Source organism: Polyergus mexicanus, unplaced genomic scaffold (assembly GCF_030449975.1).
Source record: "Polyergus mexicanus isolate NDT 795.1 unplaced genomic scaffold, iyPolMexi1.0 SCAF_4, whole genome shotgun sequence".
Classification (NCBI taxonomy): domain Eukaryota; kingdom Metazoa; phylum Arthropoda; class Insecta; order Hymenoptera; family Formicidae; genus Polyergus; species Polyergus mexicanus.
Window position 1 is genome coordinate 2,164,975 of NW_027223324.1, and position 18,394 is coordinate 2,183,368.

Sequence of the window (18,394 nt, forward strand, 5' to 3'; positions counted from 1 at the left end):
TAAAAAAGAAAATGATTTAATTTCGATTAACGTATAACATTTCGGACTAGAACATCAATCGTTATCAGCCGCTTAATATCCACAACTTTGTCTATCCAGCATCTCCCTTCCATACGGAGGGATCATGTCATTCTAGATCCGAGGTGGTTACCAGAAGGATGTGGTGGCGAATAATTAATGAGAGGGGCGAGAGTGTCCTCTTCCCGGGTAGAAACATACGTTTAACGATCCCCCCCATTCCTAGGGTTAGAAGTACCAGCTCTGATAGCGAGTCGGAAGGGACGCCGACGATGCCTTGTAGGTGTGCCGGTCGAAGGCACGTACTTCTATAATTGTTGGGGTGGCTCGGAGACAACCTTTAACGGCCATCTCGTACGCCACCCTGGTGGGCGCGAGGGAGATATAATGCGTTTTTCCAATCTGGTCGTTATACGTGCGCCATTGTCATCGATTAAATGATACTGATGTCGTATCGGCTCGAGGCATTCGAGAAACTCGAGCAATTCGAGAAAACGTTTTGCCGCGATCATCTAGAGAGATTTCCCTCGAGTAGGTGAGTTTCTTGTTCTATATCGAATTTATATAGAGCATCTCTTTAAGAGAAACATTGTGCAATTTGCGATTGAAGAAAATGAAAATTGAAACAGTCCTGCAATCTATATAATCATTCTCTTCTATTTGATACGAGAAAAAGAAAATATCAAAGAGAGACAAATCGCGCGAGAAGACATTGAGAGTAAGAAAAATTCAGACAAATAGATAGGTGAAAAGTTTAGAAGGAATCAGACTTTTGAAGCAAGATAAGTTTATGGCTTCTGGCCAAACTTAATGTACAATACAAAATGGCACATGTGACTAAATTTTGAAAGAAACTCAATTTTTATCAATCTTGATGATAAAAAAACAAAATACTAAATACAAAAATAAATAAGACATTGTTAAATCACAAAATAAAAAAAAATGAATGTTATATATTATACTACTTTTATCGGAAATCCAAAAATCAAAATATCTTATAATATGAAAAATAGAATTTATTTATTATTGAATTATGATTAAATCTTATTTACACATTTTTATTAGAGATTCATTATAATATGAAAATAATTTGAACTAAATAATGTAGATTTTAGCAGGATATATGAAATTGCACAGAAAATTTGCATGCATGTATCTTTTGACATAGCCATGTTATTAACGTTAAAATCGTTATTGCATATCGTATATCGCATTTAACAGAGGAAGTTCTATACTATGATAATGTGATATCTTGTTTGTAATGCCAGACAAATATAATATATATGTGCCAAGGTACGACGTTTTTGGATTGCAAATTTTGATGTATGTCGAAGCGATAATTCATTTATCATCGCAACAACGTGCTTATTCGATCAACAATTGATGACGACATCGATAAAACGTAATATTTATATGCAACACGAAGTGATAATATTTAACTTTAACGTGGACAAAACGTTACACATTACGCGTGTTTGGGCAGGAAGCATTGTAACAATGGCCGGCCGATCGTCGACGCATTACACGCTTACGCGGTCACGGAAATTATTGTTGAGTTCGAAATATTTCCGCCAACAATAGAGAATGACAGTTGAAACGACCAAAAGCGAACATTGCTTTTTAAAGCAAATGAGGCGGCAATATTCTGGGTTAATGACGACTGACATAATTGATCAAATAAATGGATAGTTGGATACAGATTAACCCGGAGCCGATTAATTACTCCGATTGCTATTATTTGATGAATTAAGGTCGATCGGATCCGATTGCTCTTGTACAATCGTTGTATTTTCATCTGTGAAAACATATGTTCTAGAAATATCTAATAGAGCACAATATTTCAGTTTAAAATTGAATGGCAAGAAAAGCTTAAGGCAAAACTTGAGATCGCATAGCTTTTATAAGAATGCAAATAAATAATATTGTATATTGACGCGTTTATTTTTTTCTCAATTTTATTTTTCAACAAATATCTCAATTGGGAGAGAAATTGGCTCAATAATATAAATTACTATTTAGGTCAGCAGAGCTTAACTCTTCGTTGCCGAAACCATACGTCATTGATAAATAAATCAAAATATTTAAATTAATTAATTATTTATTTAATTAATAATTAGTTGACGAAGGTTTAACATTCATTTATGCAGTTTTTGAATCTACTTTTTATCGGATTTACAATATAAATATGAGTTAATAATATTTTCGGCAACTTTACTTAAATACTTCGAAGCTCTTTACCGGTATTAATATATAAATATAATTTATTGCGATCGTATATATTTTATAGTTTTGCCATACGAATAATATTCCTTTAGGAAAACAGATCTGCAACATTTGGATAATTGTATCAATTATTCGGCAAATCGATGGCCGGATTTCGGGCGGATGGAATCTAATCGGGCATTCACTTTGGTTGCAGGTCTCCTGGATACGTAAGAGGGATTTGCATATTCTGACGTCATCGATCCATGCTTACACAGGAGACGCAAGATTTTCCGTTAAGCACCCTGAAGCATCCGACGAATGGACGTTGAAGATCGATTACGTCCAACCGCGAGACGCTGGGATTTACGAATGCCAGATTAACACCGAGCCCAAAATGAACTTAGCCTTCATGTTAAAAGTTGAAGGTAAAAATCAAGGTCATAAAGTTTCTAGAAATTTATTGGATAACCCTTTCATGGATCGTTTAATTAAAGAAAAAAGTGCGAATATATATGAATTTTCAAATAAGTTTTATGACGGAAAAAATGATACACATACACACTTTCTCTCTCTCTCTTTTTTTATAAAAAAAAAAGAAATTAATTATATTAAAAATATGTGTTAATATATTCTAAATATAGGTTTTAATATATATTTTAATGTTTTAGTTATACAAAAAAATATATTATATTACATTATATATACACTTTATAATTTTGAATGCATATTTGAAACTAATTGATTAATTGCAGTATACTAAAATATTTTAATTCTCACGTAAAATTTTACAATATTCGTTTCAATTAAATCAAGCAAAAATCTATGAAAGGGTTAAATTAGATTCCGTAATAATTTTATGCCGCTGTAAATATTTTGCGTAATTTACGATAGATGAAGGAATACCTGAACGCTTTCGTAAGTGTCTATCACCTGATTGATCAGGAAAGACACTGCTGGATATTCGATTACGCACCAGCATGACCAAAGTGATCAATGCTTTCGCTTGCATGTCTGTTACGTGAAAAATATCTTAAAGTATCGATTAGTTTTGTTGCATCTTCTTCTCTAATCGAGTACTCGCAGAACATCGCAGTCATTTTAATTACCAACGCACCGTATCGATTTCGTTCATTCAATACGTAAATACATATCTAAATATACGATATTTGTGAGTTTAAACAGATACTTGCTCGTCAATCAATCTAATTTTATTAATATAGTTACTACTAAGATTTTAAAAGATCTTAAACAGGATTAATTAAAATTATAATTATTTATTAAAATTATGAATTAAATTCCATTATATTAAGATAAAGATCTTCGAAACATTAAATTGGAAATCGTCAAAGTTCCATAATATCGACAGACGTGCAGAAAAATGCATAATAAAAAAAAAAGAAAACAGAATGCAATAAATGATTTCGTTGATAACGTTTTTCTCTGTTTGAAACTTCGCAGATATACGCGGTCTATATACATATATCGCTAGTGCTTTCGACGTTAGTTCAATTCCAAGCCCCGAAACAATAGATCTCGACGAAATCGATTAACTCGATATCTTTTCTGTCCTCCCATTCCAGAAAGTGCCCCTGTCCCTGCCACCACCACACCGAACGCCATTCACCGGACGTTCAACTCAGGTTAGACTCACGCAAGAGCAGACTCCTTTTCCAAGCTGTTAAATTTGTTAGCAGCTAGAAATTTTATATTATTTGCAATATTTAGTTGCGTGTGATAACAGTGCATGGATCTTTTTCTGTACATAATAGCACAAATAAACGGCCGAGCCCGGTAGATTTTGTTCGTCAATGAGTTGAGGTCGTAGCATGGGAAGGGACAAATGGACAGAACGCTATTCGTTTAGACATTGTTACGCGAAATGTTCGAAACTGTTAATAAATTCTTCCTTTTTTGAAAATACGGCTGACGTTAACACGTGCTAATTATCCGTCGTAATATTGCAAGTCGTAAATATACCACGCGTAAATGTTTGGCGAACCGTTTGACAACCGAGTATTGTTTCTGAAACGGTAAAAACTCGATGCGAACATAACACGAAAATCTTTCTTGAGTAATAATCGAATGGCCTCAACTTATTTAGACTTGTATTAATTGTTAGCGATGGAGTTTATCGATGCGAAATATATTTTTAATAGACAAAGTTGCATTTTTCTATAATTTAGAAAATTTATAATCAATTTTACAATTAGATTAATCTTTTAAGATTTCGCATGTTATTGATATGTGTCTTTCTTATATTTTCTAAAATAATTACACAAAAAAGATTCGTGTAGCAAGTAAGTACTGTTAATATAAACGAAACAATTATTGGCTTACGGTGGTCACTGTTAACATGGACAGATTTCGATATGTTTTACGATATTGATAATGCACTTTTAAAAAATTCACACTTCTCTACATTTTAGAATATTATAATTCGATTATATTGCTATTGAATTGGTTTATGCGCGTATATATTTTTATAAATTAATTAGTATATTATATGCTTTTTTTCTAGAATATATTATAGTTTATTTCAAAGTCTCACAAAAATTTTAATTTTACTTTTGTTCCATAAGTTTAAATCAACATGTTGTCGATTATATTTAAAAGAAGCAATTTTTTATATAAGTTCAAAGTTTATCACATGTGGAAACGGATCGCGTTTATATTGAGTCGTTTAATCGGCAATATCCTCAAACTCATGCCATATGGTAACTTTAATACTTCGGAAATAATATCAATATCTTACAGAAAACTTTATCCAGAAAAAGAGAGAGAAAGAGAGGAGAGAGTGAGTGTGTGAGAGAGAGAACGTGACGTAATAATTTATAGTATCTAGTCGAATTGATGTCAACGCAGAATTATATTATTTGTTTTCCGCCATAATATATTAAAATAGTATGTTATAATCATATTAATATATTGTATATCTATATGTTTGCATTTTCCTGTTCAATATTTATATTTGTGTATAGGAAAAAGTATAAAGGAACTAGATTATATTATAAAATAATAATGTGTGTGCATATCATAAATTTCTTTGATAATAATAAAATTAATAATAAAGTTTTTGAAACATATACATATAACATTGCAATTTTGTATAAAAAATATAAATCTGCGAACAAGAAAAGAGAAGTTATCATAGAAAAAAGGCCAATCTTTTATATAATAATATGGCAAATAATAAATTTTTTGACGACTCTATCAATATAAAACATGTAGTATCAATTTTATCGTCATTTTAATAATCTCATTCATATTAAGCATGGGTTATCATTATTACAGTACATTCACGCACGTTGCCTAAAGAAATACGAAGCAAATAGTAAAACGAATCGATAAATAGTTTACGTAAAATTTTATTATAAATTATGCCAGCAAATGAATTTCGTATCGATAAAGACACGATTCGATCTTCCCAATTCCTATCCAACAATTAGCACAGATACACGTGGATACGAATGCGGAATATTTAAGCGTACGATTCCTAACGTATGTTGCAGCTGCTCAGGCAACAATTTCGGGGCCGGAAGACGTCTACGTGAAGAAGGGTAGCACGATAAGCCTCACGTGTGAAGTTAATGTACGAAGTACGCCTCCCAGCAGCGTTTCGTGGCATCACGGAGGTGCCGTGGTGGATTTCGACAGTCCCAGGTACAAGCCGCGAGACTCGAGTTGTCAGTTTCGCTCCCCCGCAACACCCTCCTCTTTCTTTACACATGCGCGCGTATATACACACATATACACGTATATGTTTCTTCGATCGTGGATGTTACCACTACTATCACATAATCAAACGAGATTCTGGTGATGCGTCGCGCGTTTTCTCGCCTCAACAAACAAGCTTAGGTTGATTTTTCGGGTCGCTACTTTGTGATATCGTCGATGAAATTTAAAAGCGTTAGAGTATCCCGTCTTTAATCCTTTTCAATCTCTCATCAATCCCAAAAGTCAAAAAAGCAAACAATCTTTGATTGTAATTTCGTTCGGATTAGATGACGCTTTTTATGAAATAAAAATTATTCTCTATCATCTTTTTTCTCTCTGCAGCGATGACGACAGATGTGTCACTTGTATTGTCAAAAATGATTATAATGCCACCCGTTAAAATCACTACGTGACAGATTTTGCTTTCGCGATGTGTTCGCACTCATCACATTTTTAACGTACATTATATATCAGTTTTATACGGAAAGCCATCTGATGCGAATAAAAATTTTTAAATCTTCGAAATTGAGTTTAAAATTTTAATTTCTACCATGCGCTCGTCAGATCCATTGAAAAACATTTAACTGCGTGCAATCGCTTTGCCATTCATGTTGTTGCCATCACGCTGTTGTTATTGACGCTTCGCGCTCTAAGCTGCATCTTCTCTCTGCAGAGAGAACTAATGACAAAGTAGCAATGTGTGTGACGAGAACGACGTCAAAGTATCTGCGATAATTCAGTGTTCACCGCAGGGGCGGTGTTTCCCTGGAGACGGAGAAAACGGATACCGGCACGACGAGCAGACTACTGGTGACACAGGCCAGATTGACCGACAGCGGAAATTACACCTGCATCCCTAGCAACGCGAACCCAGCGAGCGTAATGGTCCACGTGCTGAATGGTAAGCGATTTTTTTATGACGCGGACTTATCCGGCAGTCCATCATCCCTCGCTTCGCGACGTACCCGGCAGTAGGATATCCGGATATTCGGATACTCAGGGCTGTGCTTAATGACATATCGCGATGGAAACGTCTGAACATTCGCGGTTAAAATATTCAGATAACCCGACACTGGGGAGAACTTCCATATATCACGAGTATTATCTACCAAGCCGCTTCCCACGCCATGCGATAAGTTGCTAAATTTTCAGCAAATGCAAATGCGTTGCATTTATATGACGAATTTTATCGAGGCAAATATGACGAACTTTAATATTCATGCTTAGGCATACCTCGTACAGTGCATTCCTTTTTATTCACTGGTTTTGTAAATTTATTCATTCATTTCACTAGTTTTGAATTAGAGACAGTGAGAGAGAGAGAGAGAGAGAGAGAGAGAGAGAGGCAGAAAGAGAGAGCAGCAAGATAATATGATGCAAATTAAATTACATGTACATCGAATTGCATGACATTTAAACTGGAAGTTTACTGGTTTAAGATCAATTAGTTTCTATTGAGGAAACACGATATGCCGCTTGCAAACTATTCAAGACTCTCGCTTGATAAACAAAGTCAGAGGCAAGTTCTCGACAATTTACACGCTCCACGCTACAATGTAATTCATTTATGCAAGCGAATTATCCAAATATCAAATTGCAATATTTTATCTAGACAATATTGGCTCGATATTACTATACCATATAAGCAGTCTTCTTTATTGTTGCAGTATTATTCTAATATTTAAGGACTATATTTCTTTTACTTTCTCTTTTTTTTTTTTTATTTACATAAACTATGTACGTAAAATTTTTCTTGCGTCATGTGATTCGATATATTATCTCGATATGGTTGAATTTTTCTCTCCTCTCTGTGGCTTCATTTTTTTTTTTTTTTTTTGCGACGCGGTGGGGAAGCACGAAAAGCGAGTCAAGTAAAGTCAAGTCAAGTTGCTGCGTCATATGCACGCTCTTCCATAAACGTCGCGTGCACACGCACACTCAAAAGCCATCGCATGCAGAAAAATTTCCAAGGATTGGCGTATAAACATTTCCATGTCGGCATCCTTGTAATGCCGCATTTTCATGTCCACTATATCATACAATTCGATCAGAGCTCGCGGCTAACCGCTTGTTTTCGATTAACTGCAACTGGATTTGCATGATATTCGTTTAGAGGTATCCGGAAAATATTTGTGGTGCCTATATATAGTTTCGTACGAATTTATTTGATTAAATATACAACTACGCATTGACTTTCCCATTTCGCTGAATCCAATATTTTGATTTTATTAATGACTGATTTTCAAAGATATAATACTAAAAAAATATAAAACATGAAATGCTGTAACATTAGTTTTTATCTATTAAGATTAGAATAAAGTCTTACTCGACATAAACCTACTAGTCATCTCTTTAATGCAAATTTATATTTCAATGATTTAATAAATTTGCTTGAATATATGTGTATTCCATTTTTCTATTTTGCAAGCGAAATATTATAAATGGACATTATAACAGTTGATAATCCATTTCAACGTTACTATAGTTCCCTCTTAATTATACTATAATTATTTAATACATTATGATCGTATGATTACTTAGCTTTTTTTCATATTTATTTATTATATTATAATTAATTCTATTTATTTATAATAACTGAATTAATGTAAAGAATATTTCTTCTCCTCCCCCCCTTCTTTTCTCTCTCTGTCTCTCTCTCTTTCTCTCTTTTTTTCACTCTTTCTCTCCATCTCTCTAATCCCATTCTATATTTTATTTATAAAGCAAATAAATTATTTTTACTACTAAAATATAAATGTCTATTATTTATATCTCTGATTTATGGATATACATATGTTGTCCAAAACTTAAACCTTTTTCATGCATTTAGTTGACTACATTGTTATATTTCTACGTTCCTTTTTCTGTTTAGCCTCCTGCGTTCTATTATTGGGAGAGTAAAAATTGGATTTAACAAATCTTTAGCTTCTTTTTGTAGACATTTAGAAATTCGGCGTATTATTTTTTTTATTATTGTAACATTCTTTTGATAAAATCTATCTAATAAAAAGATTCAAGAATAGCAAAATTTTGCGGCAACTTTTAGATTGTGTATGCATGACCGACAAATTTCACATTAATAAACGCTCGGATATTCGCGACGCAAGTTTGGCGACAGGAAACCAGACTCCTGAAATGTGACATTCGAAACAGACGGGATGCGTTCATTCATCAAGTATCGAAATCCCCCGTCATAAAGTTTGACAGGTTCGTATATTGGAGTCGCAGCAAGTACTCGGCACCGCACGCATGGTACTCTCGCTTTTGATATATTGTCAGCCGGCACAGCGCGTTTGCGATAACACATGTAATATCTTTGTTCGGCAAGTTCACCAATCCAAGCTGTCAATCATCGCGAGCTCGCTGTCCTGGCACGCGCGTCTCGCGAAACTCAGCTCGCAGCTGTTCGAAATTGACAACTTTCGCGCATCCTGCCGCGTACCGCAAGTAAAGAGATTTATAGACTATAATAAATATTTATAGATTTTGATAAAATATCTCAATTGTAGAGGAATTTTTTACAAAAATAAAATGTATGTTATTATGAAATATATGTATATCAAATAATTTTGAAATCATGCTGAAATTTACGTAGTAATATTTATGGCATAATTAGAATTATAATTTCTTTTATAATTAACTTTTTTTTAATAAAGATATATCATCTATATTTCAAAACTATAATATAACAATATCTTATATTTTAGTATATGTCGAGAAAACTTTGCTCTCAAACAAAATTTTAATATTATATTTAATTAATAGAGAATATTTAAAATATTGTACAATATGAAGAAATTATGATAAAATGATATCTTGCAATGAAATAATTATAGAAATAATTATAATTATTATGTGAATATATCGTCATTTTTTTTATTATATGACGTAGTCTGTGTTCGGACAATATCCAGTGAAAAAAAAAACTGCATCAATATTCCGTAACTTTCATTTTGCTCCATTCCACTCTGACGTAGCATGCATCCTGGCCAAGAGCGTAATAAATTTACAATACCGCTGGCCTCTCCTCTCAACTCTTGATTAAATTAATGTTTTCGAATCGAAGCGAAGCACCCCATGTCGGAGTGCTAGAAAAATCAACAAACCCCTTCGGCAACTAGGCAACTAGATCCCCCGCCACGTACACCGAGCGTTTGCACGGCAATCGAATTGCAGAACTTAACAAGCTTTCTTCGACATTTTCACGATTTTCACGCAGCCTTCGCTTTGTCCGCCCCCGCGCGACCCCCGGCGCGCTTTCCTCCCTCGGACCATCGATCGCACCAACTTTCATCCGGAAACGCCCGGCTGAGCAGGCACCTCGCTCCGCGGATCTGCCGCTTCCGGTGCCAGATGAAAATTAATGCGGCGCAGTTCGTCTGCATAATTAATTTACGGGGCGCACCCGGTCGTAGTGGTCGGCGCATCGGCCATCGACGTTATTTCAAACACAGCTGATTACTCTGCAAAATTGACCGCAAATTTCAATTATTTCCCGATAAACCCGTACGGGGCGACCCCGGGGCTATCCGTTCCAACACGTACTACCCGCGCATTAACGCAATTACGCGTGTCGACCGTGCCGCGCCAATGCCGCCGTCAACATTTCGAGTGTCGGGGACCGGTGTCATTTTTCGATAACGGACTAGGTAAACGGCGGTATAACGGCCGTATAATTCCGTCAAATGAGATTTTCAATTTGCTCGTAAATTGCGGCCTTTCCGGCGGGACCGGCAAGCGACCGGTTACCACGATGCGGGACCGCCGTTATGTTTCTACGGCCGGACTCGTGATTATCTTTATTGCCATTGAATGCATGTGTGTATATGTGTATGTTTTGTGCACAACGGCGATATCGCGCGTCGTCGTCATGGAGCGAGAAATTGCTGTTTCGCCCCCAAATGCGGTACCCGGCGTAGATGCAGTTATTGCCGAACAGAGCGATATTTCGTTTGCAACTCGTGCCGTAGCACGTTTTACACCTTGCTAGAACGCCCATTGCGTAAACTTTGCGTCAAACGCGTTATTCCCTTCTGAACCTTATAGTGACGTATAAAAGTTGGTAGCTTTTATAAATTTATCGCAAATATTGTGACCTACATGTGCAAAAGATAATATGATTAAAAAGTATATAAGATACATCTCTCAATTTGTAGTTAAACGTTAAACATTTGGAAATTGCTTAGGCAAAGAGCATTCATAAAAAAAAATAAAAATAATAATTATTATCTTATTAAAAAATTTTGCAATAATATGTATGGAAAGATAATACACGTATAACCAATATGATTAAATTATTAATCAATCAAAGCATTAATCTTTGTTGTAATATAAATATTAGTTGTAGCCATGTATAAATGCTTGAAAGCATTAGATAATTTTGAAGAAAAAGAATTTGTTTCATTGCACATTTCATTCTCCCGATTTTCCGGTTATTTCACACAGAACCTAGGTTGCGAGATTGTCATTAGGCTGGAAAGTTCCTGCTTAGCGTTTAACGCGTTATACGAACGATTAACCTACATTGTGAATCTAATTAGGGCTGCGCAATTAAACTCTTGCGTTATGTAGCTAGCCGAGATAATATTCAATGTATAACGAGTCTGCGATGTAGTTTATATAAAATTAGTTATCGAGATAATGAAATTTGCTTTAACTTTTCAACAATTTTCCATATATACTGCTTCCATAATGAACAGTTATAAATATTATTAGTTGCGGTTAAATGTGATAACGGTACATTAGAAAAATACGCGCAAAAATATTCACGTTTATTGATGTCTTCTCTGTCAATTAATATATTTTGATTATTATATTTTAATGTAACGTTTAATAAAACGCGTCATCCCACAATATCTATCAAATCTACAAAAAAATCTACAAGATCCAAAAAAAAAAAAAAAAAAAAATCCAGAAAAGTGCAAGTGACAATTGCTAAACAAAATCATTAATGTACGGGACAAAATTGAAGGCAGAGATGGATTAAAAATACAGTTTGCACATTTCTGTTATAGGTGAACATCCAGCGGCAATGCAGCATGGCGGTAGCTGCGGCGTGGCACCGACTATTTTGCTCGCTAGCATCACTCTCATAGTCGCGAATCTGCTAAGGTGAGCAGCCGTGTTGTGAATCGCACATCTTAAACGAGAAACAAAAAAAAGGAGAGAAGTGTCAAACGTGTCGAGACGGTCACGAAAATATCGAAAGTAAACGCGACGGCTGACACGATGATCGTGAAACGGAAAAATCGGAAAAATCGCCGACTACGATAGATCGCTTTTAATTCACTCGTCGCTATTACGTGCTGCCCGTATCTGTTTGTCGAGTGCTTGGAAGTGACGAACGAGAGAACAATACGGACGATATGCAGCGGACCAGAGTTCTGTGTGAGGGGCGCACTGGCGGACAATCTTTAACACGTACGTTTTTAACACGAAAATCTCTGTCTTAGACTATCTCTTCTTTTGTATGAAATCGTCGTGTTAAATGCGAAAAGTGTGCCCAGAAGATCATTCTCGATTACATATTAATGGCGTCATGGTTGATCGTATACGCGAAAAGAATTCTCTCGTACTTGTGCTTTTTATCAAATCGACATGTATTACATGTGGCTCAACAAATGTGCGTGAATTCTCTTTAGTGATGAAGAAATTATTCGTCTCTCGTAATTTCGTTGCGAGAGCAAAATTAGAATTTGTATTTAAATTAATTTAATAAGGGCCTCGTAGAATATTCCACATCGATCAATAGAGTCGCAATGAGCTCGTCACGGAATAAAATCGATCGTATGATCTGTCGCGATTTCCAATGTTTTCAAATCGAGTATCGATGGCTGGATCCGTTCGATGGCTATAAGATAATTATTACATAAATTGAAGTTTATAATCTAACGATTGTCAACTACTGGCGTAATAATTATCAGATAGTTAAAGCTCTCTTGTACATAAAACAATTAATGAACGTATAGAATTTACCGCGACCTTGTTGTACAGTATAATGCACGTGCGAGAGTTGTCACGTGACTAACCATCATTTTCCGTCGTACGTTTCATCTGAATATATTGTATATATTTTATATTATTTATAGTTATATACTTTTTGTGTGATTTATATGTGCTTGTGTATCTTAGCCCAGGTTTAACTTATTCGGCTTTTGTTAAACATATAATATTATTAAAAGACAAAGTATTGAGATAAATCAATTGTGATAATTTGTAAGTATGATGCACTGATGTTATTTCTTTAAAGAACTATAAGAATCATTTATTGTGTAAACAGATAAGAATTAAATTTGAATGCGATAATATTGTAGTTATATAAAAAATTGGAAATTTATATAAAAAATATTTTGTTCTTAGAATATGAAATTTTAATTGACTAATGCAATTGCAAAATTAAAATCTCTTACGGAATTTGCGTTCCAAATAGGATATTTAACGTTATTGAAAATTTGTGACAACCCAAAACGCTTCAAAATGTATTTGAAAAAAAAATGCAAAGGAATAATTTACAAAAGAGTTCTTATCTTAAAAAGAGAATTAATGCGTGCGCGCGTGTTACATTGTAAAAGAATTATTTTCAACATTTTATAAATGATTAATTGATTGTGAACTATAATCGAAGACATAAAAAGACGCGCGTCGTCGCATGCGGAAACGAAAATTTATTACTTTTTTTTTTTAACTTATATAAAACATTATTACAAAGGATTTATAAAATATATATGATTGTTTTAACATCAGAAGAATGTTTACAGTATACGCGGTTGTCTCATAAAAGAATGAGCGGATTATGAAAACTGATCGTCTTAGTAATGGTAGTAGATAGGTCTATTCTCGATAAGTTTCTGTTTGTTTATTGCAAGCAGGAATTTTAAATACTAAATGACTCGCAAGATTGACCACACACAGGTAATGTTTCTCCTCCAATATTATTTAATTTCCAGAAATTTGTTCGATTTTTGCTCTGAGAATGTTAAAGAAATTTTTTCGGAAATCAAAACGCGTCAAAATAAGTTCTCCGATTAATCAAAATATAATCAAATTGACATCAATCGTTCATGGATAATGGACATTACATTTCTAAAGCCTAAAAAACACAGAGCTCGTGTATAGATAAGAGAGTATGAAAAGATAATATGTACGTATATTTAAATAGATCAGTAAATATAAGCGTTCGCATTATGTATCATGATAATATTACGTCGATATACGGAAAGTATAATTCGAGAGATCAAAACGTAAGTACAATATAAAAGAAATAAAAGTTCTTTTGCAAAATTAATAAAAAATTGTCCTTATGATAACTCATTTAAACTTTCCAAGATATTGTTACATTATCACGCGGAATTAAGTTATTATATATTGTTAAAATCTATTAAAACTATTTGCATTGAAAAATATAAAAATTTAGATGCTTTTATACTGTATATTTATACACATTTTTTTTGTGTAAGTAAATTTAATAATTTCTTAAGTATCAAAATTTTTCTTTTTGAAAACAATTATAAAGTGACTTACTAGTTATTGCGTTTTGCAAATAAATTAAATAAGTCTGTATATAATTGACATAATTCCATGCTGTTAAAACTTCGCTTTTCATTAACTTGATCATAAACTTTATTCATTAATATTAAATTATACAGTGGTCTTCCGACTTTAGTGTCGATCTAATCACACATTTCTATTAAATTCTAGTAAAGATAAATGCTTAATTAATCGTTTCTCCATTTATTACACCAAAGCCATTAAATCTTGATTATCTAAGCTACAATAGTTAAGCATCTTTTAATGACTTTTTCAATTAATTTCTTCCAATCTAAACCGTTTTTTCCGAGAAGAAAAGAATACGAGAGAGAGAGAGAGAGAGAGAGAGCAAGACCCTAGATCTGATCATCAAATAATCCAGTGTACGTAATATAGGATATAGCGATAAATCAATAGATAGTAGGTTTATTACAAAATATAATGTAACACGAGTAAAGAAATATATCATAATAATTAACATGTTAAGATGCGATTTCTTAGAATAGATTTTTTATAACGTCGTAGCTCGGAAAAAAATACAAGTTAAGATTTACCAATCGTTGGAGATTGTCCCCATCATTTCTAAAACTTCCGAAAAAGTTAAAATCGGAGGAGAAATACCACGGTGCTATCATTTTATGTATAATTTGTATCATAATTTATATTGATATATTAAATAAATAAACGAATTCAATTAACAAAATTGGTATGTACTCTGAACGAAATTGCGAATCACACTATCATATGGTGGGGGGAGACTGATTTGGAATGGGATCATATAAAGAGTGATCAAGTGAAAAGTGAAAAATCAAATTTTCTTTTTATGAATTGAAAAATGTGTCGAATTTTATGAATAAAAAAATATTTTTGCACATAAAATGATTGCTGTGTGTAAAATCCAAATATATATTTAATCAAGTTTATAATTCAATAAAAAAAACTTGTATTTACGATGTTTTTCGTTTTGATCGTTTCATCCATTGTAATTCTTTTGTAACGAAAAAGTATGTGGCTCAATCGTGAAATTTAATAATAATATTCCTGTACGTAAAGAATGATCAAACAGAAAAGTATCGAGAGGGGTATACCTATTTGTGAACTAGATAATCGATATCCGCGATTCGCATACTTACGGAGAATGTTGCACATTATATAGTTAAGAAATTAGACTGCATTGTACATACAATTCATAATCGATAATATATTATGTTATAGAAGATCTTAAGCATGAATCAAAAAAGACAAGATTAAAAACGCGCGAAAATGCGATATAGAATATTATATTGTAAAAATACCCATCGACGTGGATACTGTTTCAATAAATGTAATGATAATATAAAAAAAAAAGACTTTTTTACTTGCTCCTCCTGTTAGATACTCTTTTTGTTAACCGTATATATATTTTTTATATAACATAAACAATAGTTATATCTATAATATTGCTAATTTTAAAAGTTTTGTCCAATTTTATCATATTTTTTAAATATTTTTAGAAACTATTGATATACAAATTTTTCATCGAAAGAGATAAATACTAGAAACCAATTTAAATTTTGCGCTTGAATAAAAGGAGTAAGAACCCCAAAAAATAAATAAATATAATAACAGAGTTGTCAACTACAGATAAATTTTTCTCAAAATTTAATCTCTCTTTGCAGAGATTGTAAATTTAAATAGTGGATTGTAATCTTACATTTAGTTTAACTTCTATTATATTTAGATTAATATGTTATTATATAAAATATTGTGTAGTTTTTTTATTATATATATAGAAAAATATTTATTTAAAGAGTACGTCGTTTTTTTAATTAGATACGGAAACGGTTGGTCTTAATTGATACGCAGCTCATATATATCGATTTTTTTATGCGTCACATGTGTGCAATGCGCTCCAGTTTTATGCGTGAAAAATAGTAGATGGAAAAATACATACATACATGCTATTAGCGCGAAACATACGTAGTAAGCGCCTCATATTTATCGCATACGTATGTTGCTACTTTTCGAAAATTGTTAAACAGAAATTTAAAAATATGCAGAAATATTTATAATGAAGTTGCGGCTCACTCTTAATTTTATTATCGCTTTAATGATGTGTATGAAGCATCATTTTGTAAAAACTCATAAATAATTAAAAGTATTGGCTTAATTTTAAATAATAGTTCTTGATAGTTTAAACAAATAATATATTAATTTCTTCTAAATATTAAAAACAAATTATATTTTTATTATTTTTAATTATATATATATATATATATATAGTTGTTATTATATTGAAAAAATATATGGTTGCGTTATATTTAATGGATTATTTTTAATAGATGCAGTCAGAATTCGAAATTACAAGCTTCGAAGAGCCATCGAGCAACTTCCGGACTTTCGAAGGCCGAATGAATTTGTGTATTGTCCCGCAATTTTTCTTTCACGACGCACGTGTGCGATGTTTTGCGCTGGATAGTGGCAGGCGAACAGAGCGCACGGGAAAACTGCAGCACAATTAAACGCGATACGCGCGGTAAGCCCTGGCTATCTACTACGTGTACCCGGTTGTTTCCAACTTCACCACCGCGACAATTAACGAACGAACGCAACGGATCAGGCGAGCTGTCGCGCATTTCGTGCCGCGATTGCTTCGGCCAGCGTCAAAACGAGACGAGAATATGAGAATTTCCCCAAATCGAATGAATGAGACACAATGGCAGTCAGATGCATGGACAAAAGTCGAAATCGGTGAAGAAGGGAAATGGTGCTTGTTAAATGTATTTTTGAAAAAAAGAATTTGAGAGAGAACATTCGATATATATTCACTATCTTCTTTTTTGCATATTATGTTATGTTTTGCATTGTTATGTAGGATACTATAGATATTTTTAATTTCTCTTAATTACATATATATATATATATTGTATAATTTTTAATAAAAATGCTTTTATAAAAATGCAATAAACAAAAATCTAATCTTTAGATAATTAATTTAAATAATAATACAATTTTTAAACATTTATAAATATTTTATACATATCTATATAAAAATGATTAATTAATATAAATATTTTATTACATTTTATTTTGAATATTTCAAGATAAAATCTAGGATATTATACATACATATGGATTATATTATATTATGGAATAATTTTTAAACTAAACCACTACCGTGAAAATAAAAATAAATCCGTAATTTTATAATTTAAAAAAATAATAAATTAAATTAAAATTATAAATCGCTCACCCTGCGGTCCCTCTGCCATCGCTCAATGTTTCCCAGGGATTTCCTCTTGTTTTTTTGTTAGTTTTTACCGCTTCTTCATGGTATTTACTCGAGAGAACACTGTTTATTACGATCGTCCAACATTTTGCATGACACTTCTGAATTAATTATACGCGATACGCATTATAGTGCGACGTGAGAAAGAATTCGCTTGGCACTCGAGAATTATTCAGTTAGATTAACGTGCCATTCGTGATGCTATTGTTTACGCAATTAATAATAACTTTATTCATTCATTAATTAAACGACGTTGCGAGACGTTACTTGATTCGAAATTGATGTGTACTATATTCGCGTTTCGTTAAATGACTGAAAACTATGAAAAAATAACATTGGCTGCGTCTCGATATCGCGCGATACTATACGAATTGAGTTAATGAGCAATTAAAAGATGCAAGAAAATAATTGCCAGAAATTAATTAAAAATTAATGTATAATAAGTACAATATATATTTCTAATCTATAATGTTGCGAAATATACATACATATTACTAATGAACGGTCAAGGATATTATATCTTTTTATTACTTCGATTAGTCTTCGCCGCGATGTTATTACGTGTCATTTTATCGGAGAAGTTAAAAAATTCTACAGACTAATACACTCACTAAGTGATATAATTGAAGAATGATCGCGTTTCGAACGATAATGCTACACGAC

The 18,394-nt window shown here is 32.9% G+C and overlaps 1 protein-coding gene across 5 annotated transcripts in view; it reads left to right on the top strand.

The window, feature by feature from the left end:
• LOC138932377 (protein amalgam) overlaps positions 1-18,394 on the top strand; it is a 207,709-nt gene that overhangs the window by 155,206 nt on the left and 34,109 nt on the right. Inside the window, exons 5-9 of one of the 5 annotated variants that reach the window (XR_011446765.1) lie at positions 2,438-2,648; positions 3,804-3,863; positions 5,733-5,883; positions 6,678-6,838; positions 11,952-12,357. Coding sequence is in view for 4 of the 5 variants with exons in the window: in XM_070294135.1 (XP_070150236.1) it covers positions 2,438-2,648; positions 3,804-3,863; positions 5,733-5,883; positions 6,678-6,838; positions 11,952-12,052 (684 nt within the window). In the remaining variant the exon portion in view is untranslated. Of the gene's footprint in view, positions 1-2,437; positions 2,649-3,803; positions 3,864-5,732; positions 5,884-6,677; positions 6,839-11,951; positions 13,244-18,394 lie in introns of those variants that run through there. The other 4 variants (XM_070294135.1, XM_070294136.1, XM_070294137.1 and 1 more) reach the window with 4 other exon arrangements.